Source organism: Anticarsia gemmatalis, chromosome 2 (assembly GCF_050436995.1).
Source record: "Anticarsia gemmatalis isolate Benzon Research Colony breed Stoneville strain chromosome 2, ilAntGemm2 primary, whole genome shotgun sequence".
Classification (NCBI taxonomy): domain Eukaryota; kingdom Metazoa; phylum Arthropoda; class Insecta; order Lepidoptera; family Erebidae; genus Anticarsia; species Anticarsia gemmatalis.
The window spans coordinates 13134978-13161185 of NC_134746.1; the positions used below are offsets into that span (position 1 = coordinate 13134978).

General features: G+C 35.4%; 1 protein-coding gene across 2 annotated transcripts; it reads right to left on the reverse strand.

Annotated features, from left to right (window-relative positions):
* Window positions 1–321: 321 nt before the first annotated feature.
* Mvb12 (multivesicular body subunit 12-like Mvb12) lies at window positions 322–25795 on the reverse strand. 2 transcript variants are annotated; one of them, XM_076133402.1, is made up of 6 exons: window positions 25541–25795; window positions 19150–19427; window positions 10529–10736; window positions 10070–10186; window positions 9233–9608; window positions 322–8191 (listed from the first exon to the last, which is right to left on the reverse strand). In XM_076133402.1, the coding sequence occupies exons 2-6, from the start codon at window positions 19358–19360 to the stop codon at window positions 8105–8107; spliced, it is 999 nt and encodes a 332-aa protein (XP_075989517.1). In that variant the 5' UTR covers window positions 19361–19427; window positions 25541–25795; the 3' UTR covers window positions 322–8104. The 2 variants fall into 2 exon arrangements, with proteins under 2 accessions (XP_075989517.1, XP_075989525.1); XM_076133410.1 differs by lacking the exon at window positions 25541–25795 and adding an exon at window positions 25139–25482.
* Between the last annotated feature and the right edge of the window lie 413 nt (window positions 25796–26208).

Below are 26208 nucleotides of genomic sequence, written 5' to 3' on the forward strand. Positions count from 1 at the left end.
TTATGAAAATCTTCCAAGTAAAAAATATATTGGTGATAATGTAATGTGCTGCATTAACGCTAGCCCAGTGTAGTTGGACATTTACAAATACTATAATATAAGCATGTTTTTGTTGTGATTTTAAGTGAAAATAAATTAAAGTAACCTTTGTGAAACAATATTTTTTAATAAAGATATTTTTGTTATAAATATTGACGTTTCTTTTTATCAGTAACATCATCTGTAGATAGCTTTGGACACAGGTTTCAGGAAACGAATTCTAGTGTTGTGCTTGTAAGTCTATGAATGAGTTCCTGGGAGTGAAATAATAACGCAATAATATAATCAGTCAATAATTTAAATTTTTATTTCTTCATAATAATTCTAAACACAATTATCAGACGTAATACATTTCTAATGTGTAAAAAAGCGTACTAATTGTCTAATTGCATTATACATAATGTATTTACAGTATCGCTAATAAATATTTGAGTAAAACAAATAGGATTTGAGACGAAAACAATACTAATTATGTCACCTTCCTTCTATAACAATACATCTATGAACATGAGCTAATATTTTTTATTAAATTTTTCATTACACTCTTTAGAGACTAATTTTCAAGAACATAGGTCAGTATTATCACAAATAAAATGAATACAGATGCTTTACTAACCAGTTAACCTCTTCTGAATAAGTATCGGATAGCGAATGAGAAGGTATTTCGAAGAATATTTCCATACCTTTGCTGTCATTATCTATCGGATAGGTTATTCGGCACTTATTCATAAGTTGTTTACACTTTCAGTGCCCAAGTTAGTTAACACATTGATATTAAACTAACCAATTGGATTGTTGGCAGCGAAAGTGTAAAACTAGTCCTTAGTATACGTAACGACATACGTATACGGGCGTATACGTAAATAAGCGTATACCTAACATATGAAAAAACGTTTATTATTTAAGTAAAACATTTGTATTCAATCATTGTGTTATAAAGCAAAGTAAAGCTATGAACGATACACATGAATAAATAACAAGTCGTGCGAACACAATACATCAAGATATGTACAACAAATTGACAAACAATATCGTGCTACAATGGACCGTGTATCATCACACATATTACTAGTCGATATACTGTAGCTCAATTCTCTATTACTATCGACTACCGACAACCGACCTGTCATCGAGAAATTTTGTATGAAAATCTGATCAGCGCTTCTGACGGATGTCGTAGAAACTTTTTTGGCAGTACATTCTAAATGTCAGACTTCGATAGCTAGCCGGTTGTCGGTAGTCGATAGTACTACAGAATCGCGGTACTGAATACTACGTATAAGATTTAGTTTCATCCAGTTTAAATAAGTATTGACTAACTTATCTTGTAAAAATTTGACAGTTTTGTATGGTGCTGTTAATTTATCTCTCGGATTGTTCGTCAGTAGTGAAACTGGCCTTAACTGTCGATTCATGGGGAGCTTTTTTTATCGCTGAAAATCATTTATTACCATTATGCTAGCTTTTCATTTTAACATGTCAACCTAGTGTCAAAAGCCTAGGTGAGGCTTGAATAATTTAGACAGTAGGTTGACCACCAACCATACCATAAATTAACTTTATATGTTCAGTAAACATCAATATATCGACTAGTAAATATGAATCTATAACCACAAGAAGTCACTCTTTCTTACATAATCTCTCATAGAACGTGTTTCTACAAATGTTTGGTGCAAAATCTGCGTCGAGTGACTCTCGCAGTCAAAAGTATAATTATAATGTATAATCATATAACTAACGTTATTATCCAGTGAGGTACGTTTATAATGACAAACGCACCTATCTTACTGTCTCTACAATATGTTAAAACTGCGTAAAAAGTCCAGACTGTTTCAACGTCATGAATAATACACAAAATGATGATGACATGATAAAGTAACACATTTTATCATTTCATTAAAATACTTCGTTATTAATTTTACATATCTTAGCATCATCCTTATTCTTCGTTCTCCATAGTTAAGTAGAGACAGCTAGATAGGCACCAACTCTTGAGTGAAGAATAGCCATATACTTTATTAACGCCCCCTTACGCTCTAGCTGCTTCCACCTGTGATTATATGCACTCAACCGAAATGAATTTTCAGGCAGTTGCATATTAAACGGTTAAAGCAGCTAGCGCAACGTCTAGTGCGTGAGGGGACTAATAGGACAACACAACGTACAGTGAACGCCAACTTCCAAGCAGTTTCTCAGTGTACGATTATCTTTAAAGTCAGTAAAATACATGGCTATCCATCTCTGTACAGTAAACCATCTAACACATAACATTATAATATTGCATGGTACAAACATCAACGTATATTGGCATAGATCACAAACAAACATGTTTCTGAACATCAATACAATTAAATCTAAACATTCACAACGTTTTTCATAAGTCACCTTTGAAACAACATTTTAATCACGACTTTAATTTATGAATAATTCTAGACAGTTAGGCTTTCCCTTTGCTCTTACGCTGACATTGGTCTCACGTGCTGTCTTCAATAATCAGCGTTGCTGTATGAAAAAACATAGTGTATATTCCTTACGCTCGATCGATGTTTGCATAGGAGGAAAGGAAGCCTTATTAAAGGAATATCAAAATTTTTTGATGTTATCAAATCGTGAGAAAAATGTTGTCCATGGTTTAGCTATAAGAAGACCGATATTGTCGTGTATAGGACAGTCGAGAATAAAAATACACAATCAGTATACGAGAATGAGCTTGGAAAAGTCTTTTATACAAGTTCGGACTCTTAAAACTCTAATTTAATTAATTAAATATTGTAAAAGTATGTATATGTTACTGTAAAAGACCGAACGGTGGTAAATCCTAAAATTTTCCGGTATAACCTAAGATTTACCAACTCGCAATGGTAAAAGTCCGAACAATTATTTTATTTCGAGCTTTTACCTATATTCACTTGATGATGTCGAGATGTCGCCGGAGCCCCGCTTCGCGGGGCTCCTCCTACTGGGTGGTTAAAAAAAAAATAATGTCCCATGTCGCTTTGCCCAAAACTCCTTCTTTATAACTATGTCACAGTGTATTATTATACCGTGAAATAGTTATAAACATATTTATGAAGGAGGATTTTTTTATATATCGTAACATAGTTTTTAAACTCTGGCTTGTTCGGACTTTTACCATTGAGAGTTGGTAAATCTTAGGTTTTACCGGAAAATCTTAGGATTTACCACAGTTCGGGCTTTTACAGTAACATATATAATGATGTCCTCCTAGCCGATATCCGGCTACGGCGGTCAGTTTCATTGAAACTGGCCAATGGTGCAGGACTTTGTTTATAGTGTCCAAGTGTGTGCACAATACACAGGTACACTCTCTATTCCGTCATTCTCATAGTCCGTAACGGATAATCGACACGACCAATGAGAGGTAAGGCGCAGGACCGACGGCTTTACGTACTCTCCGAGGCACGGAGGTCTACAAACCTCAATTTTGTATAAAAATGAAATGTAAATGGTGTTCAAGTGTCCGTTCGTGTATTAACGTGCAGTGTAGTATAAAATTCGTTCACTATGACTAGTCGAGTTGGCTGGCGCTCGCCGGGTAACCAGACTTGTATATAAAACTGGTATTGGCACAATTGATTCGTATTATAAAAATGGGAGTGGCTTTTAGTACTAAACATATTTATTTCATCACTCTATGCAGTGATTAGCTATTAATTAAAATAAAATATTGAACTAATATATAGAAACGATGAAGTACTGTACTCAGTTAGAATGGTTAAAAGTATTGCTAGTAAGGAATCATCCATTAATTACGTTAGTTCTGAAAGAAGAGCAGATAAAGAAGAATTCGTCAAAGGGATTTCATCACGTGAGTAATGGACAACTCTTACTATGCAACTCAAAAAATATCTTTGTAGTACCAAATAGCTAACCACTGTCTATACTATAGAGTGACAAATAATAATGGCCATGCCACATAGTCAATAATTAGTAAAATAGTTAATAAGTCGTCATTTCGTTAGGAAATTGTAGTCAAAGTTTCATAAGAGTGTCACAACTGGGGCAATGCGATAGGACGAGAGTAAATTTACAACAAATGAGGGTAGTACGTTACTTGTAGTTAATTTAATACAAGTCTTATTGAAAAAAGGAAAAATATTGAAAAATATACTAAATGTATAATTGGGAATATTAAAATTAGATGTACAATTTTTAAAAAGGAAAATATAAAACATGTGGCCTTTTCGAAATTACATAATATACATATATCCAATGAATAGGGAGCGATATTTGCATTCAGTTCAGACATTTAAATAAAAATATTATTTTGGTCAATATTATTTGAGAACAACTCGCAATATCTAATAATAAAAAGAAAGAAAAATCACAATCAATTAATATTGGGTATCACTATGAAGTTTACCTTAATCATAATTTTCCATTACATTTATATAAGTGTGTACAATTGACACATTTGACAATGAGCGTTGATGCCTCTTGTTAAAATGAAGAGTAATAATAACTCTATCTTTAGAAGAGAGTCTTCGAATTTGCATCGTCATTCACAATCCTTGGAGTTCTAACACGGTGTACATTAATGTATAATAGAATACGGAAATTAACGCGAACACGCATTTTACCTTAAAATGCCTAACGTTTCGGCGCAGGTTGCACTCGCCGTGGTCGCAGGCTGCGGGTTCGCGTTAATTCCCGTATTCTATTTATACATTAAACATGCAACGCGAGAGTTTAAGTTATGACGGTGTACATTATAAAAATACGTTAGTGTAAAATGCAGTGTCGGATATAGACTACAAATGAAATTCCTTACACAAAATTAGTCTCGGTATCATGACTACTGAATAAGTATTACTTACCTTATCTGGTAGTATTTTGGCAGTTATTTCAAACACGTTATTTATAGAATAGTTTTAGAGACTTAAGATGTAAAAACTGACCCTTAATCTTGTGGCAGAACTCATATACAGTGTTTTTATCCCTGTCACGAGCGGCTACTGTAGTCAATTAAGAAATTAACCTTTCGATACCCAAATCCTAAAAAGAAGGCCTACTATACCGTACAAGAACATATACTTGCGATTTTGGAGATATGTTTCTATAATTAATGTCACTTAAAATTGCATTTAATGACCGTAGTTTGTCTCGCAACACGATACCTATCATTATAAAGAAAAAATAAACATTTGTCTGCAATCAAAATCACATCATACTCAAAATATCTTCACATACATAACGGTACATACATTTTATTTAGAATCACCGCTATCCCATCAATTTACATCGTGTTAGAACTCCTTCAATAATACTACGAGTCACGCGAACAAGGCCCCGAGGTCGCTACGGAACAGACAATGGCGGATATTACTTTATAATAACAATGTCACGGCTAAATTAGTACTAAAATAACTTGTTTTATAAACAACAGACAATTAAAGTTTTAAGGAAAATCTTTATATATATAATTATTCTGTAAGTGTGTATGTCACTGAACTTCTCTTAAACGACTGGACCGATTTTGATGAAATTTTTTGTGTGTGTTCAAGGGGATCTGAGAATGGTTTAGATTCACAATTTTGTTCGCTGGACAATGTTTTTTTAAATTATTTTTTAATTTATTAGACAGGACAACGTCTGTCGGGTCCGCTAGTAGATATATAGAATTCGTAATAAGATAGTGATTTTTCTCATACTTGCTTCTCATGTAATAACTTTGCTCATATGGGAATGCTGTCCCTGGAAAACTATCAAACAATTGAACACTGGTATAGCCTGCTCGGAAATAAAATAGTGTTTCAAAGTCGATTCTATCAAGAACGGTATTTATTTTAGTAGTTTTAATAAACCCACATATGTCCAACTGTATAATTTGTACAATTAATATTAATTTATTAATTAAAATTGTGTAGTCTCCGATTTTTCTTATGGGCTAAACGGTATGTAACCAGAACTTGCACGAAGGTTTTCTAACCAACTTCAAAGAGAAGTAGTTACTCAAATAGGTAAACTAGCAAAATGATTTTTTTTCTTTAACGAATATTAGCCAATTGTCTATAATTCCGTAGCTCACATTTTTTATATAAAAGGATATGTAAAGAAATTGCTACATGACGTCAAAATACAATGTAAGTTTCATACTTGAGCTGTAGTACAAAATTCGTATCAACACAACCGAATACCATAATATAATGTAATTTTATTGATAATACAAATGTTAGAAATAAATAACTATAGTCCAACAACTTAGCACAGAGCATTTCATGAGAGGTTTGCAGAGTGAAGAAAATTTTGTATTTTGAACATCAGTGACCCGCAAACTTATACTTATGTGGTCCGTTTGATACAGATTACTTTATTTTGAAAATACAAAAGTTAATTAATTATAATCTAGATAAATCGTGCTTTCTACTAAGTTGTCGGATTATACTTTATTTTAGTTTTATAAGCTGGTAACACTTTTCAAAATAATAATTGTAACTGGCAAACTCGTTAAACTACAATTCGACATTCAAAATGTATAAAATGGCTGTCGCAAATAGCAATGTAGTTTATAAATTTACCTGTAAAATGAATGCTTGGTCAGATTTTATATGAAAACTGTGTTACATTTTGGCGATATAATTCGTAATAGTTTATTTTCTAGTCACAACAGGAATATCCATGAAGCTTAAAAGGATATCTACTCGACAATCGCTGAAGATTGATTCATGTTGAGTCAAAATTAGGTAATATAAAATATTTTTGTTTTTTTTTTTTGAATATAATTTCACAGTAATATATACATTGTCGAGTATGGAGACCGAACAAAGTATTTAAAATGTCACATTCACATAGGGTTGCCATCCGTCCGGGTTTCCCCGGATTTGTCCTAGTTTAGAGGGCATCCGGGGAGCGTCCGGGGAAGATTTCATTTGTAGACCGGGTTTTAAAAAAATAATAAATCCATACTAATAATAATATAATAAAGCTGAAGAGTTTGTTTGATTGTTTGTTTGTTTGTTTGTTTGAACGCGCTAATCTCAGGAACTACTGGTCCGATTTGAAAAATTCTTTCATTGTTAAATAGCCCATTTATTGAGGAAGGCTATAGGCTATATAACATCACGCTACGGTCATTAGGAGCGGAGTAGCAACGAAAAATGTTACAAAAACGGGGAAAATTTTGACCCATTCTCTTAGGTGACGCAAGCGAAGTTGCGCGGGTCAGCTAGTAAAAAATATTTGGGCTGCCCGCGGTACACGCACTATGCTCGCACACCACGATTAACCGACAAACCAAGTATATTCACCGTTTCCCCACTCGTCCCGTCGCGGTTGCTCTTATTGTTGACATGTCCAGCTTTCGGACTTTAAGATCCGGGGTTTTCACGCGTCTTGCCCAGTTTCCAAATTTTAGAAATGGCAACCCTACATTCACATAGACGCATCAGTATAAGATACACTTCACTTTTGTGATTGTATACTTATATACATTTTAAACACTTGTTCATGTTTACCATTCTGTTTATAATCTTACTGTGACAGGACTTAGCGTCGAAAACTTAAATCGACAACATTTCTCAAACATTTAAAAAACCCTTAAAAACATTAATTCATCAATCTTAAAATAAAACTTAATAAAATTAAAAAGGTACTATACTCTCATTGTATTTAAATATTTGAGAAACATTGCTTTTATGACAAAAGACTTGGATTATAAGTTCCATCTCATGTTATGACATATGAGCGAATGAGACAGCATGACATTAGACATAGTACACGCCAAATAACATTGTGTGTGTGAATGTAGCAACAAGCCGCTGCGTAGAAAACGAAAAATGAAAATCAAAGCCATTAGCATTTGGTAGGGAGTGTAAGTGATGGAGATTTAACGACGAAACTCCTTATTGACTTTTTGCTTTTACAACTTATTGCTAACTTCATATACACAAAGTTATTTGTTACGCACTTCACACGTAAACATTTTCAAGTAAAGTCTCAAATGAATATGACTATACAGTACAGTATAACATTTTGTTCGAGAATGGTGATATAATCTAAACATATATGTATAATATACCTTATGTGTATGGCGATAAGGTTTGTTTCACGTCTGCCGCTCCACTGCGAAGCTGTACGGGTAGTCGCGGTCGAGATCGAAACGCGAACGACGTTTCACTGATGGCAATTGGACCTGGAAACGAAAGGTCATAAGTATGTTAAAAGATAGATCACTTAGGCTTTTATTAAATTAAGCACTTACCCTCTTATTCATAAAAATATATGAAGTTATGAAAGGCTTATAGTGTTTTGTTTCTTTCACTCCTTAGCGAAATGAAAGAGAGAAAACATGTTTAAGTAGTTGTTTAATTAAAATAGGTTTATAGTGTGTTTATGAATAATAGGGTTAGAATAATAGTAGTAGTAGTAATAGTAGGCAAAAAATAATGGGAGACTTGAGGTCGCTCTGGCTCCTCTCGTATGTGAGAGTAGAGATAAATAAGTAACGTACGTAAATATTAATCGGCATTATTCAACTATCTTTGTGCTATGTTCCGTCAAACACGATTCAGCTGTTTAGTCTTTAATGCATAACAGACAGACAGACACATTTTTGCTTTTATAATAGTAAGTATGAATTCAAAAATATATTGTGTAACAGGGTTTAACAAGAGAGCTAATATTGGGTAGTTCTAGTAATCTTTATCGAAGAAAGTGATTGCCTAATACACATTTCATTCAAGTATACTCTTATATGATTGTTATTTTCAAGCATATTTACAAATAGCGAGTACTAACAATGAATGTTTGAACGATTTAACGTAAGAAGCTTAAACAATTGAAGAACATCTTACAACTTCAAGGACATGCCTTGCCATCGGTAACAATGATTGGCGAAAAACTCATTTTTCTATTCTGTAGGGCGACTCCTACAGTCATTACTTACGAATATCGAGAATTTGATATTTAGAATGTGTTGAATCACTAGTTTCTACGGCACCAGCTAGAGCCACTGCTCAGATTTTCATATAAATTTTCTTGATAGCCGGTTGTCAATAATATAATTATAGTCGATAGTAGTAGAGAATCAGACTACTGTATGTACTCTATGAAGTCTTTTACTGCCTGCTGTAGTAATCTCACTGCAAATCCTTTAAATGTGTCCAAGTCATCACAAAGAAAAACTAAATTGAAAAATAAATACATTAAAATATAATGCCCAAAAATTACTCACCAAATTATCACTAGGCAGTCCCCTCAACTTGGGGTTCAACACAAATGGCACTCCCTCCATCCCATTATACCCTCCTAACGTCTGATATATCGTGTTCCTCGGCAGTGGCGCCGGGCCCTTCTTCCTTGAAGGAGCCACCGGGGAAGTAGGACCAACTATCGCTGGACTCCCATGTGGTATGGGAGACTTCGCTGACGGGGGTCTGGGCGCTGGTCGAGTAGGTTTTATATTGTATGAAGGACTTAGCGCTTCGTAGTCATGGTCCGTTGTGAACTCTTCGATATTAGGGTATGCTGTTGGAGATTGTTTCAGGTTCAAGTTGTTCAGTTCAGAGACTAGTGGTGATAGCTTCGGAGGACGGTCCGGTGCTCGTAATCTGTGAATGAGAATATGTGGTGTTATACTCGAGCCATTTCAAACGCGCGAACGAATTCATGTTCAAGTCACACTCCGATGATTCTTTTGAGTATGTCGAGTATAGGCAGCTGGTTTTTGTATATTTGATTGTATGTCGTTTAAACAAAATATTTGCATCAATTATAGCCAACCCGCATTTCGCCAGCGTGGTCGACCAAACGCCTAACCCCTCCCTTTTATTTCGGGAGGAGACCCTTGCCCAGTTATAGGGCTTAAATGGGTTATTAATTATAGCAACTAGTTTTAACTTCAGACCTAAATATGTCGTCAATAGTTTGTTCACAAAAATATACTGTCCCTGTAGGATTGTAGAGGAAATATATGAACAGGAAAATGGCACGTCAATTCCATTTTTCCTTCCCGTTTCATCAAACAGTAGTTAGGTAACTATCCTATATTCGGTACGTTTAATATGTTTACCTTCTGTTTGCCTCGGGTGTGATGTTAGTGACGATGTTCTCGTACTCGTTGTGTGTCGGCGACGTGTCTGTGCTGCCACCACTCACTTTGTAGCACACCATCTTGCCGTTTATCTCCCTGTCCCAAAAACACAGCTTTTAATAACTACGAAGACTAGAATTTTACCTATGTAGGTAGTAGTGTATATATGCTTTTGTTAAGGCAATTAGAGTGTGACGTGGAAAAGGCCAGAACCTAAGGTTAAAAGACTTTATCAAAATCAAGTCATTCATTCATTTAGGACATATTTTGATACTTGTTACAGGCAAAGTTTCTGAAACTCAATTGTTTACCGCTATAAATAACGTGTCTTTAAAAAACGTTGCATAACTGACATAGCAAGACCAGCCTGAGTCCAGAAAGTTCCATTTATCACGCACCACTTTTACCACGCTTTGTTATTTGCTGCAAGTAACTTACCCAGCCAGCATAAACCCTTGAGGCGCCTGCCTCATCTTGGAGCACACAATAACGTCCGTGACAGGTGGATGTGACCTTGCCGCAGCTGGCCGTGATACTCTCGTACATAACCGCCGCTTGCCAGCTCGTCCCGCCACGCTGTACCCAGGAGGAGCTTGATCTCGCTCCCCCACGATCACCACGCCGTCCATCACGTAGCCGGGAACACCTGAAGAACAAATTTTAGGAAATTGAGATACATGAATTAACTATTGAAGATATTTACTGAAATGACCAAACAAGAGATCCAAAAGCGCTTTCTACGGCTGAAATATTGAGTTTTTCTGGGTTTTATGTCAAGTCCCTGATCTTTGATTTCAAGTGGCTGTTGATTTTCAAGAGACTTGATTGTTCAAGAGACCTTATGATAGCGCAGAAGTATCAAGTAGGGAATTTAATTCTTCCAAAGAAAAGGTTTTATACTTAAAATATTATTACTAAAAAAATCTTTTCAAAAAAGCCTAAATAAATGCAATTAAAAAAGCCTAAGCTACTGATTGCAAAACAAGGTCTCGCGATAATTAGTAGTCATTTTGATAATACTAGTACTATACTAGTACCGGTCGAGACCACACATAACTGCATCTTACAAATGACTCATTCCCTGATAACACTTTCTCATTATCTCAAATATTAAAACACGTTTACAAACATCTTGTTCAGGGAATGACTCATGACTACTGCACCGGTTTTTCTAACAGGAAGTTTAATTTAGCCTCTTACGATTTGATATCGTCATTGATGACAAATAAATTAATTTACGGAGATACCACATTGATAAGAGGAAACAGGCTTCTTTCTTCGTACATACGTTTGCTTATAGAACTAGCAACATAACAGACCTTCTACATGCTTTTGCGTAAATAAAAAGTGTATAAAATTGATGATCGTTACGCAGTATTTTTATCAAACAACGACTCTAAGTCTGGACTTATGCGGCTTATGCCGATCGGGTTCATCTATACATATTTGGTTTTACCGCCCAGCTAGTCCGATTATTGCCAAACCTAAAATGTGTGTAGTAAGCTAGCAAGCCACAGATTTGCAGTTGTGCCGAGTCGGACCCTAATATTTGACTGTTCGGTAAGTTCTGTCATTGCTGAAGATGATTGAATATTGGTGATGATTCCTTATAGCACGTGACGTCACCGACAGACACCATAAGCTTAGTTCAAACTGGTTAAAGACGAAACAGATAGATAAGCGAACACTGACACCGTGGGAAGATGTCAACCAAGCAATCATGTAATCAGTGCCGACGTTCTTCCACCGTGACGTCACAGTATTCTCGCAGTCAGCTGTGCGGACATATAAGTGCAATCTATTTGCGGCCAGCATTGCTAGCGCGCCTAGAACGTGCCGTAATAGGACGTATTATTTAGGGAATTGTACTTTTTGAAATGGAGATTGTACGTTTTTTGCGTTAGCGAGTTTGACGAATTCTGCATCAGGGTAAGTACCAAGCGATTACTTTGGCTAGGTATAGGCACTGAAAATAATAAAGACTGGGCAATTTCTTTAATGTTAGGAAATGAAACATAAGTAACCGTAGCAAAAGAAGTCCATATGTCCAACTAATAGCCTTATATACAAACTCGAATCCTTATCCTTTCGTCAGAGGAACAAACAGTGATACAATAAAGTAATCAAACCCAATAATGTATAGTCATAACAACATACTAAAAATGAAGATTCTAATATTAACGACAAACCGTATTTGGTCGACAATTCTCTGAAATTCGACAGTCATAACCGGAGGCTAATTATAAAATGAATCACAAGTTCAATAATATTATCGTCACCAAACATCGTGATTGACTAATCACCTAAATTCGACCTTCATAGCAATTGCAATGAAAGTGAACGCACCGTTTGAGTACCTACTTGTCGTTTATTGGCCTGATACTGAATTTATTACCGGAAACTTTCAATGATCACCTTGATTTAGCCGCGAGAAATATTAGGACGAATAGACTAACAGTTAGATGGAATTATGAAACGCGAACTGAAAGACTCGTAAGGAATATTTAAGACTAGCTGACTCCCGCGAGTTCACTTGCGTAACATAAGAGAGATTGGGTCAAAGTTTTCCCCGTTTTTGTAACATTTTTTACTGGTACTCTGCTCCTATTAGTCGTAGCGTGATGATATATAGCCTATAGCCTTCCTCGATAAATGGGCTATCTAACACTGAAAGAAATTTTCAAATCGGACCAGTAGTTCCTGAGATTAGCATGTTCAAAGAAACGAACTCTTCAGCTTCATAATATTAGTATGTTAGATATGGCCATTTTCCGTCGTTATAACTCTATAATCGAGTCACAGACTATTGAGCAGCTTGAACCCTGACACAAGATGTAATCATTAGGTCATTGTCGTTCCACTGCTGGACTTTGGCACCTTTCGATCCAGAGAGGCAAGGACATTCAGGTCTGCCACTTTCTCTGTTAAAATAAAAGTACCTTACTTATGAATTTCAGTAATTTATTAAAATTTTCAAAAATCATGTGTGACTCTCTGCAGTTTGATAAATCTTGTAGTATATTATAAATAAATAATTATTGATTTCACCATGAATTCGAACTTGAATCTCAATACGTAGGAAGGTCACTGGTATGAAATCACGGACTTGGCTATTATTGACATTATAAAATACGAAGATTTTTCTTACTTTTTGCAATCAATTGATTAATAGATCCTTCCATCAGAACCATAGAAAGACGCTTTTGGGTATTTTTCACCTTAAGTAAAGGCCAAGACACAAATAAAATAACTAGAACCTGGATTTTCATTACCATGATTGCTGTAATATAAGGGTTCTACAAGGCGTGGGAAGCATCATACAAAGTAAAAGGAGCCATAGCAACAAAACGCCTATTAAAGTATCAACTACACATAATTGGTAAGTAAAGTACGTCACGCCTTCAAAACTATAAACCAGTCCCTCTTAAGTAATTATATTTCAGCCGGTTTCCGAAGGCTAGCGAAGTATCGTGTTTTAGCGCTCAATCGATGGCTAGCTACAAGATATTTAATAGAAAAATGCGAAGACACCAGAAAATTAACAGATTTCTGGACTCATGACTAGAAAACGATAAAAATTAGCTGCCATCTGTCTCTGTAATAGTTCAAAAACTCAAAACACAATATCTCAAAAACTACTCAAGGAACTTTCATTCAGGTGTCTACCAACCCATTAGGATTTTGTAAAAATTGATTCAACTATGATAACGACTGTGGAGCCAATAAAATCGAGTGCAGTCTCGGGAGAAAATATCCACCGATCCGCTAATGTTGGAAAATTATGAACCAGAGAGTATAAAAGTTATGAATACTTCAAGCAACATTCTCTAACAAAGTTGCTAGAAGCCCCTCATAGACAAACTATCGCTATAGTTTTAACAATTTATCGGCTGACCCCATTTTATCTTAGTGGCCAGCATTACCGTTGTGTAACAAGTGGATAACAATGCTGCCTTGTTTCGATTAGTTAATCGATTCTTTTACAATCGATTGTTGTTCGATGGACTGTTATCTTGTATTAGCAATGCTGATGTACTTTAGTAGGGTTTCCCTAAGTGGGTTTAGGTAGCCGTAGGGGAGTAAGGAACATAATTTTCGATGTATCGAGTATAAATTATAGTTAGGGGTTGAAGGTGTGTGGGGAATTCGAATAACATAATAGCTTCAGTGGGAATTGTAACAATTGTGTCGTAGAAACAGAGGGTCTCCAATAATTTGTAGAATTTCGTAAAATATTGATTGGTGTATGTTTTTGGTCTTTCTCTATTCTATTTTCACACGGAATGTGTAATGTCAAATAAGCATGCGTTATATTCATGTACCATTGCTTGAACGACATTTTACAACGGAGAGAATTGTGAAAACAAACAAACGAAATTTCAACAAATTTTCATTTTGCGGAAGAAGACTTTTGCGGTTCTTTGGTAAGGCCTAACGCTATATCATGGCGCAAGCATGACGCTAACAAGGCGCTATATCATGTATGTAGTCTTGAACAAAAATTGCGATTGAATTTGTACAATCTATAAACAGATACAATTTGATTTGAGTGTATTTTTATTTCAGCAATAAAATGAAGAACTCTCAAACAAGCCTCTGACGCAATAAAGTGCTTCATGACAATGAATTCGATTACGGCCCGGGTACGTTCTTAGAAGAGAATAAAGAAGACGTCGTATGTCTAAGTTTGTTTATATTTGAACGAATATAATCTATAACCATAGAAAATGTTCAATAACCGCATTATACAAGTTATCGCCATTTTCTAGCAAATCCGTGTTTACATGAATGCGTTTGATAAGAGTATACAGTGTTTCTTGCAATCGTTCATAGGACAAGTTTATAGAGATTTTATAAAAAATACAATGAGGGGGATAGTATCGTCACTAGCAGACAAGATATTTGAATGTGAATGAAGCAAAAGTTGGTAGAGATCGGAGCAACTGGTGTTTTTTGTCACCTGCCTACCCCGTAGCCATCTCCAGGCAGTTGCAGCCAATCTGACGTGTCGAAGTGGTGGCCATGACTGAATTCGGTCAGAGCCAACCAATATCGTCACCCCGTGAGAAAAGACGTGAATTTATGGATGACGTAACAGATAATTAGAGTCCTAGCATTTTAGTTTCCTCGCCGGTGTACCTATATCCGAATTCATTAACTTAAACAAAATAAGGTACCAACAAAGTAAGGACCTTAATATTCTCACCGCTTTTAAGACGAGATCAGCAATTTTGAATATTTTGGAAAAGAGATCACAATTAATGTCACTATCTGACCTTATTGAATGAATGATTGGATCTTCAAACCTTTGACCTTAGGTGAATAACCGTAAGTCCAGACGCACTAGAGGTCTAAATAATCAATAATTTGACAGACACGCCGTCTGTGCCCTGGATAGGTACAATAGGTACAAAGCCCTAGACAATGTGAATTACTAGTTTGTTTGAGCACGATCTTCACAAGAGCTACTAGGTTTAATGAACTTATCTTGGGTATAAAATATTCCGAAAATTTTATTACTTTTTGTTACTAAGCTATCTCTACGTTCGCGTGATTCATCAGTTATTTGGTTACCATATTACAAGCTTTGCTTAGTTTGGAATCAAATGGTCGTGTGTGAGGTGTCAAATGATATTTATTATTTATTTGTTTGTTAGTGGAGATACCATTCTACTACTACGTCCTAAAAGCAACTAACTAAAGTAGCTGTTATAGTTGCTGAAGTAGAATGTTGAACTTGTCCTCTAGCGTAATGCTTAAAACATATTTTTTCCGTCTTGTAAATTACTTTGTTAGTTCTAGAAATTGCCTTAAACAGACCTCATATCAACAGTCTAAGGTCGAGTCATATAGTTCATTATATTATAAATAAATATACCTATGCCCGAGAGATAATAACTTATTGATCGTTATTTCATCTAATCATGCACTCAGAGTGTCGAGTGCGATAAGCAAAAGCCGTACGTTCAGTGCAGACGTACTATACTGAATCGTCCTAAAGCCATTGCCATACACTGGGTAACAAAATGTATACCCCATTTTACCCTTTCTGAATTAGTTTCGGATAGCTTATCAAAGGGAACTTTGACAGATTTGTGATACATTAGCTGTAAAATTTGTCCAATAGGTTATCTGTCAATAATCCATGAACTGTGAAAACTGGCCCACAGTGTCCCTCGACATGTATCGGCGACATAACAAGCTAAGACAGGCGATTTCACTTGAAATATGGAGACATCGCGCAACTTACGACTCTTAAGACAAACGAAACGGAAACTAAGACGGGCAATTTCGCTTGATATCTGAAGAGATCGCGCGTCTTATGTATCTACATCCCTAAAGATAAACAAAGCTTAGTAAACGAAACGGGCAATGTCGCACAACTTCACCCAACATCTCTTGCAATACGTGTCTCAAGACATTTGTCCCCCAGCGTATCCCTAGGGTTCATAATCAATAGTCCTACAGTCGACGTCTTTGACCTGATAGGTACAGAGCCCCCAGACAAAGCACTTGATCCAGTCCCTTTGAGAATATTAGAAGATGTCTGAAGAACGTCTACAACTCTATTGATACTTGAGTGAACTGTTGCTCTGAGAATTAATCTAACGTGTCGTGTCAATAGCCTGTTACACATTTACCCTCTTATTTATAAAAATATATGAAGTTATGAAAGGCTTATAAAGAGTTTTGTTTCTTTCACTCCTTAGCGAAATGAAAAAGAGAAAACATATTATAGTAGCTTTTTAACTAAAATAGGTTTATAGTGTGTTTACGAATAAGAGGGTTATTTTTTTTTATTATTATTTTTGATGGTGTAGGTGGGCAAAGGTGTATGAAAAGTATACATGTTTTACTGGCCATATGCCTGGTCCTACGAAATGAGAGGGCGAGCACTTGCTGTATACCAAACACGAATTCAAAAGCGAAATTAGGTCGCCACGCCGCTACCATTGCGGTCGCGGGTTCGATTCCCACGTGGAGCAATTTATTTGTGCAAACCACAAATAATTGTTTCGGTCCGGTTGTACTTTGTGTCCATTGTTTGTGTGTTTGTAAAGTCCCCGCGATAGAAGAGCAATTCTTAATGCGTTAGTTGTATTTTTAAAGCAAATCAAAATTTCGCACGCACAAACATAGTCAAACATACTAACGCGCCAAAGTAAACCGTATTTTAATAATCAAGTTATGAAGTATGGATAGTATAGAGTCCACAATGCTTTACGTAACAGTATTTAGTACGGTAACTAAGGTATTAGCTGACACACATAGCTAATTAACAGGGGACATTGTTAGGAACTTGTTAGTACCTAACTACTGTGGGTATAAGGAAAAATAATTACCGCAACAAGCTTTTGAATTCTAGGTCAAAAACCTTCTTGTTGTAAGTATTTCGCGGAAACTACTAAATTAGTTCGCGGGAACTACTACTGCAACGGGAGGTCGTGGGTTCGATTCCCACACGGAGCAATTATTTGTGCGATCCACAAATAATTGCTTCGGGTCTGGTTGTGCTTTGTGTCCGTTGTTTGTATGTTTGTAAAAGTCCCCGCGACACAAGAGCAATTCTTAGTGCGGGAGTTGTCTTTAAAAAAAAAAAAATATTTTTTTTTAAAAACAGTATACATAGAATTTGTATTGAATTTTGAAGACTAAGCTGGAAAAATAGTATTTGCGAGGAGCTGTCTAACTTACATATTGCTTGCAATAAATGATCTTTCTATTTTTATGCAATGAAATCCCATACAACAATCTAATCATTTTATTGTAAATCTACTAAAATAAAACCGAGATCGAAAAAGAATAATCACACCTGGGCTCAGAATTCAAAGAATAACAACAATATTTAACATACAAAAAGTTTTTTTCCGTGCCTCAAACCACGAACCACGAATCACATCCACGTGGTATAGGTACAACATATAATATTCGAATGACTCCTCCATCAACAGAATCATAATTTCAAGTCACCACGTGTTGAAATACGGTCAACGCACACAAGTGGGCGGTGAGATCTCTTACAATTAATCACAGGGTCCTATCACCATGATCGCTTCACATAACATCCGCTGAAAGGTCGTTGTCACATTAACGCAGTCAACTCATTCTTGGAACACCAAGTGGCAAAAGATGGCTTCACTTTTAGGTAATTGAAAGATATGGCTCGACCACAGTTGCACCATTATAGTTTTCATATTATCGATCCAGTGTTTGATCCACATTTAGGTCATAAAGAAGTAAAATCAAATCTAAGAAATTCCGTTCGACAGCATGACACCGCTCCCGTAGTGAGAAAGGAATTGATTTTTTTTGTGCGTTAATGGTTTTTTTCTAATGAAAGAAATTAATGAATAGGTACGTCCCCACTCCCCAACACGCATTTGGCTAGCGTGGTGAACTTAAGGCCTGTTTTATAATAGGACTCCCTCATTATAGGAGAAGACCCTTGCCCAGCAGTGTGACAGTAATGGGTTTTATAGGTACGATACTATGCAAAAACTGCACATCATCATCTTGATGTAGGTCAATTAAATTGTTCTTAATTGGCAAGGTGTATCGTTAAATTGCGTTAGCACATAATTTCTCTAGTTAAATGGGTCCTAACGGAACTCAAGTGTAACAAGACCTTTGCTATGTGATTTTATCTTAAATGGACCGTGGATTATACTTGTTAGTATATCGTGTTACATACTTTCTACTGAACCTTTTATGGGCGGCAATACGCAAAGCAGTTTATGTACCTGACCTGACTAAAGCGCGTGGAGAAACCTACCAGAGAGTACATGCCCATAGAAAACAAAGAAAGGCTTTCATGCTCTCGTCTCAAATCAAAGAAATAATAAAACTGTACTATAAATTAACAAACAGCATTAGGACAATGGCTTATTCGCAGTGACATATTTATTACTTTTTTCCCTAAGCCTTACTTTTTTCGCTTTCTGCAGAAAGCGAAAAAAGTATTTCAGTTTTAGCTAGCTAAATTCCGGCAAATAAATAAATGGCAATGTACCAAAATGACTTAAAAATCAGCAAAAGCATAAAACATTAGCACAACTAACCTTCCGTCTTCGACAAACAAATATAATGGCTGGGCTTCTTGCCGAAGAGTCCATTTTGTCGCAGAAGCCCCGCGTCGGCGTCTTCGTCATAAGTCCTGCTGACGGGCCAGTAGCCGGTGGGGCACTTGGCTACGGTCTCCACGATCTGCAGCGAGAGCAGCGGCCGCTCGTCCGGCAGCGCGCCGCCGAGAGCACTCAGCACCTTCGACATGGTCCTGCTATGTCATCGCACTCAGTCTTCTATTGCACAAGCTTTTCAGTCTCTATTGGGTTAGCACCTGCAACAATAGGAAAATAGATTGTAGATTTTATAAGTCTCTGATTTAGATAGGTTTTAGTGAATCACGGGAACCTGACAAGATCCATTCCTAATATTAATAAACGATTATAGAGCGAGAACCGATCGTCACTCTCGTGGAATAAATTTTGGACCCGAATAGTCACTGTTTTTAAGGCTTTTTAGACTAATGGTTTTTAAAGTTCAACATCATTAATAAAATGCTTAAGTTTTTGGTATGACAGTTTAATAACCCAGTGTTCAAACCGTTACCTTCCCACACTCCGTGACTTAATCATTTGAGATGCGAGAAAACCTACGTGCTTAACAGTACTTGACACCAATTCAGAAGGATCCTAAAATAACAAGCATCATAATATTACCTATACATTTATAATTTACTTTATGATAGGTATATTATACAGTGCCACTGATCTCATTAATTTTACAGGGAAAACACAACAAATGTTTTCACAAATTGATTGTGATAACACAGTTATCAGTTACAACAAACATGACGTGTTATTTCGCTTGTAATTTATTTGATTATACCTGCAAATATGAGTGCTTTACTCAAAACTATACCTACCGATGTAATAACTGTAAAAACAGTAACACAGAAACTGAAAATGTATTTTTAATTCATATGTCCAAGAACACTCGGGTCTAAAACTGTAAAAGGCGTGCGAAACTTTCACCGCTGCACCGTAACAATCGTGGACCATGTCCAATTATCTATAGACACTTGAAACCATTCTAACCCCCGGTTTCTGAGGTACATTGAACGGTGGTTTATCTATTCAATAGCGTTTAAACTAATATAAACACGACAGTTTGAATAGATAAGCTGCCTCTAAATGTGCCTCAGAAAGCAGGCTAATTTACTAATTACTTTTAGAATTCGTTTAAATACTTTGAAGCTAACGAAACTACGGGAGATAAGAGTAAATAAAGCACCGCCAAGTCGCACTTAACTCATTATTTTCGTATAATTTGTAAATATTTTAATTTTTTTAGACCGTTAATTACCTATGTGAAATAAGATTTAATTCTGCCAGTGTTTTTAAGTCAAATAATAATTCTTGTTATAAATGACAGAGAGTGTGTTCTAAATTAATAGTTTTATAGTAATCATAGTAACTATTAGGAGTTAATTGGTAGACGTTGGAGGCCAGAAATAAAACAAGGAAATTTCCTGTTTCACCAACCAACATTAGACAAAAGAACCAAAACTGTTTTGTAAATAGAATCTCGCATTTTAGCACAAAACATGCACGCAATAATAACACGAAACATTTTCTTGCTGATTCATCTTCATCGTGCCTAATCTATTAACCTTAAACACACCACAGCCTGTGCAATAATAAAAATGTAATAATAGTATGTAAAACACCAAGGAAATAAATGAAAAATTGCCAACAAAGCGTGACTTTGTAAATACGCCGTAGTAGAGCCTTCTTTGTGTAAAAAACAAACTTTAGATATCGTGTAACTATCTATATTCTACTGAACTGTGTGATTATCCTGTCTGGTCTTCCGATAAATATTGCAGAGATAAACAAAAAAAAAATTGTCAGTACTGAGAAATCAATATAAAGTGGAATAGAAACTCCGGGAACAATATTCAGTATAGATACTGCTTTGACAAATTTTCCGAGGTTAAAATATGAATAACAACTCTATAAATAACTCATATACGAAAAAGGCAAGGACAGAATTCCAGACTTTTCGAAGCAGTATCTCCGTCTTAGCTCAGACTCTAGAATAGCTATTAGCAAAAACTCTCAACTAACTACTGAATACCGAATACCCAGATATAACGATATAGCATTTTCTACTCTTTCGACTCTTATGTCTCCTCTGAGGCAGCTAATGGTTTTTTCTCATCGTAACTTTTACAATCCTGAGATTTGGCTTCGTCAAACCTTACCTGACACTTATTTATTAACTGTAAAACTGGACCTTAGCGTTACTTGACCTACATGAATATGTAAATTGTTTCGCAATATTTGAATGAGAACAGGCCAAAGGTAGTTTTTTAAATAATCGCAGTATTAAAGTTCACCACATTCATTTGTGTCTGCAAAACAGTCGATTTAAAAAAAGTCATCACGTTATTGTTCACTTAAGCTCTATCCCTGATTAAGTCGCATTGTTGAAGCCGTTTACATGATTGGTTTCGGCGGCAAGTTGCCAGACAACAAAGAAAATATCAAAGTCCTAACGTAAATGAAAAGGACTCAGCTGGACAGACGAAAAATTAATTAGAAGCGAACATTTTGTGAGCATGTGTATGTTTGTTACTCAAACAAAAACTACTTAAAGTGTTTTTATGAATGTATTCCCATAGCATTAAACTATCTGCGGGTTAAGCAAACCTTGGCGCTGTCATTCCATGGATGGGTGACCGCAGTGGGATTTAAACTGGGCGTGTCCGTGCTTGGGATGGCACGTAAAAAGTCGGTCCCAGATGTTGTCCATTAAGATAACAGTTGTTAAGCCATGTCAAAGGCCTTCGGGCGGCTTTAACAACTTTGACACAAGATTGAACACTAACCATACGATGAAATGAAGATAGTACACTTATAGTACGAATAACACATAGGATACTCCTGAACCCAAGGAAGCCAGCTGAACTAAGGCACATTCAGAACCTCATTGGGACTACTGCCGGCAGGGCTTTCATTATTTTGAAGCCAAGGAAATGTCGACACTGAACTAAGGCATATTCGTTGGGACTACAGAAGATATTAAGAAGATTACATATTATTATTCCTCTGTCAACAATAAAGCCTTAAACTTGAATATCACTTTACCTCATAGCCTGTCGTTATGTAAATGTAATCATTAGTAAGACATAAAGGATCATTTGCAAAACACTAGATTTCATTTACATCTGTTTACGATACGGCGGGTTTTTACGATTTAATTGATTGTTTTCCTCTACTTTGACGGGATTTTTTTGGAATTTGAAGAACAGAGAATAGAACTTTGGACTTAAATATTTGGACGTAATGATATACCTACATAAGTTTTCCACTTGCGATGGAGTTCTACATCATGAAGTACAATTACTTTATTAAATGCAAAAAAAATATGAATAGATGTATAGATGTTTGATACACTTACACATAAAAACTACTGAATGGATTTCGATAAAATTTGGCATACAGATAGTTTATAAATTGGATTGACACATAGAATCACTTTTAATCCGAGAGATCTTTTCGCACATACAAAACCACGGGTAAAAACTATCTTTAAAAATACTGTAACACTAAGTAGTAGTGCTTTAAAGGAACAAAACCACAGAAGACGTATTAATTTCCTTGTGAAGTGATTCAGTGGGTCTTGTTGCCTGCGCAAGTGTGTTAGCGAATATAAATAACCATGTACAAAGTCTTGTGTCGTCAACGAACGTGATTAATGCATTAACAGCTTGTCAAGGAGAATTTGTTAGGGCGAATATCTTTCATAATATTGCACGTAGGTACAATCTTCGAGGTTTTTCGATTTGATATTAAATTATTGTAGACCTACTGCTTCGTGTTTTCTACCAAGAAAGCCTGGCCGGAAGAAGGGTAGGCCTAAATTACCCCAAATAGCAAACTGAGAAACTCACATTTCTTTAAGAACTTTACAACTAGGTACCTGGTAACCGCACAATTTACGGGCCCTATATAACATGAATTACGTAGTTTTGAATTCCAAAGCAATTGTTAGATTTCTGATCGAGCGTAGTTCTTAGAAAAAGGTGCATAGAAACCTTATAACACCTGCCAAGATTTATAGTCTTTTTTTGCGACCTCACAGCCTCCTATTGCGACATCTTTCGTAAATTGTTGTACTCATATCATTTCGCTACTAGTTTTGTATGTATTTCTAACTATTATTAGTGCAATTGTTAAATTTTATCAATGTTCTTATTTTCCTCCACATGCTAAATTGAAGCATACAAATAGTTTTACACACATCAGGAAAACCAATTTAATGAGAGTCGATCTATGTAACATTTCGAAGGACTTAGTATCAAGTTAAGAGTTAGAAGCATTACAACAAGTAAGTAATTTACGCCAAAGAGAAAATGTGATCAAAAATGTGCCAATGAGATGAAATCAACTGTAAAGTAGGAGTTTCTTATGCAAGAAACTGGCTTATAGTTTTAAAAATACATACATCAAATCACACCTTTTCTCATAGGGGTAGGCAGAGACCAAAAAACTTATATTATTTTTTTTAGAATGAAGTATAGACTATAAATTTTAAATAGAAAAAAACATTTCATAATGTTACATTATTGGCACAAGTCCATATCATAAAAGAACTCAAGTGCTTGGAGTGCAATGTGTTAACATGTAAAAATACTATGGAAAAGATAAAGATAATAGAAGCAAATATAAAACAAAACAGCTATCAATTATATGAAGAGTTTTGAAACAAGATGTTTTCAAATCTTGAAGCACACTTAACAATGAGTGAGATCTTTTAAGAGCTTGTTACTACCTAAAAATTAAAGCCCTATTTCTATGAACTATTGAGAATTCAAATTATATTAATAGTACTTGAGAAGTTAAGTACTTTATAATAATGATCTTCAAGTTTAAATAATAAATTTCAAGTATTTCAATATGAAAGACTATCTCCTATCTTTTTAGTGATATGATACTTATTTAAAGATCTTTTATAGCTACATTGAACTAGGTTCATTGGTACACAGTATAATAAAAGTTCACCAAGAAATTTTTCTATGAAAATTACCTCAATAAAACAGCACATAAGTTAAAAATGCAGAATAACAGAACATATAAAAATAAACAGGCACTTGGTATTCTATGTTATTGCAATAATAAGTTCTTAACAACACAGAATCTTTCTGGTCAGTTTGTTACTATTGCATAGACAATATTCATGTAGTAGAGTTCTGTGTGAGTAACCACGAAACTGGGTTAGTTATCAATTAGCATGCTCCCTCCGCAAGATAGGCAGGTGCTGACACACTTACACTTTCATATAGTCATCTAATTTTATGAGTTATGGTTTTAAAACTATATGGTATTTTGTTTTTTTATTCTCAGCTATGATTGTGGGGACTATGAAGCCTATTTTAATGTCCATACTTAAAGAAATTGTAAGTTTCCTTGCTTAGTTGAACAATCATACAGGCTTATAATAGAAGGGATATCTTGAGAAGTTATAAGAATAAGATAAGATGTTTTGTTAAACTTCATAGAGCTGTATTTTTTAAGTTTCTTAGAGACAACTGAGTTTGAAAGTGAAACTTGATGATTATTTTCTTGTTCATTGAATAATGAAACACATTTCTGTGATAGTAGCATTCCTGATAAAAACATAACATTACTTCAAACAAAGAGATAATATGAATTAGTTAATGCAAATATTAGGTAAGTAGCTGATAAGGGGCCTTTCCTAATGAGTTTATTGTCTGATTACCCTGTATCTATGCTGCCATTTATGATCATTATTTATGGTCATATTCACATAACATATAAGTTTCTCAGAAATACAAATGCCTCATTTAAATCATGCTATACAAAGAGTATTTATGAGATGTAACTTGAGCTCTTGGTTATATGATACAACAACACACAACTGTGGGAAATGTATAACAAAACAAAGGATACTACATGATTAAAATACGAAAACATGTCAACAAACTGTGGAATCCTTCCTTGAACACCACTTAATACTCACACAAACGTAAGTTTAAATCCGGCTGATGAATCAAGCACGTACGTTCGATAATCATTAAACAACAATAAAAAAAATAAACTCGCGACCAGTCTATCCAGAATCCTACGATTTTTTTGTACAACACTGCAACTGACACTTGCACAGGCACAGTCGTAAATAATTTACTCGAAATAGGTATTTCTAGCCGACTGAATGAACACTGGTTACGCGATACGACTTCATACGACCGACTTGGCAGTATTCCATCTGATCAGTGCCGGAGCACACGCGTGCACCGCCTCCGATGCAACACTAATAATTAAAAGCAATTGGTAGGCGCCCGGGCGACGAGCGAGAACAATGACCCCCGCACCCAACAGATGATACGACTTCTATCAATCTTAACTAACGAGATAAACTCACCGTAGTCATGACATCACGCGAACAAACTTGGAACCTAGACCTCCTTTCTTGCCGTCGAGTATTATTCACAAACAATGAAGGCACAAAACAATAATTCAAAATCGTCAATAATTAACACAACTGACACAAAAAATCACACGCGCTACGCTGTAATGTCTTGCTTGTTCTACTTTTTATTTAATAATTTGCGGTTTTGAATTTTGTATATTTATTTTAGAATAAAATATATTTTGACAACAAAAACCTTTCACTCGTCATAAAATCGCCGAATGTCTGTGTTGCCATGTGTTACAAGATTTTTATTACTATTTTTACTTTATTGGAAAGTTCCAAAATATTAAAAAAAAAAATACAACAAACTAAACACAAAGGAAACCTATTTTATAGCTCCGTGCTGAGATACATTGTTTCATCACTCGTCTATTGCACTTGAAGTTACTAATAGTCAGATTTCTTGGCAGGCACTTTTGGATTATTTCATTACCGACATCTTCAAGTGATTTTTAACAAACTCTTTAAATTATTAAAGATCTGCGCGCAGACGATGGACTACCAAAAATCCCTTTGGTTTTCTGTACTTTGATACGTCGTGTACGAGACGGTTGAGGATAGATTTTTGCTTTATCAGCTTTCTGTTTTAGGCCGATGCCTGATAGTCCTTTGAAGGT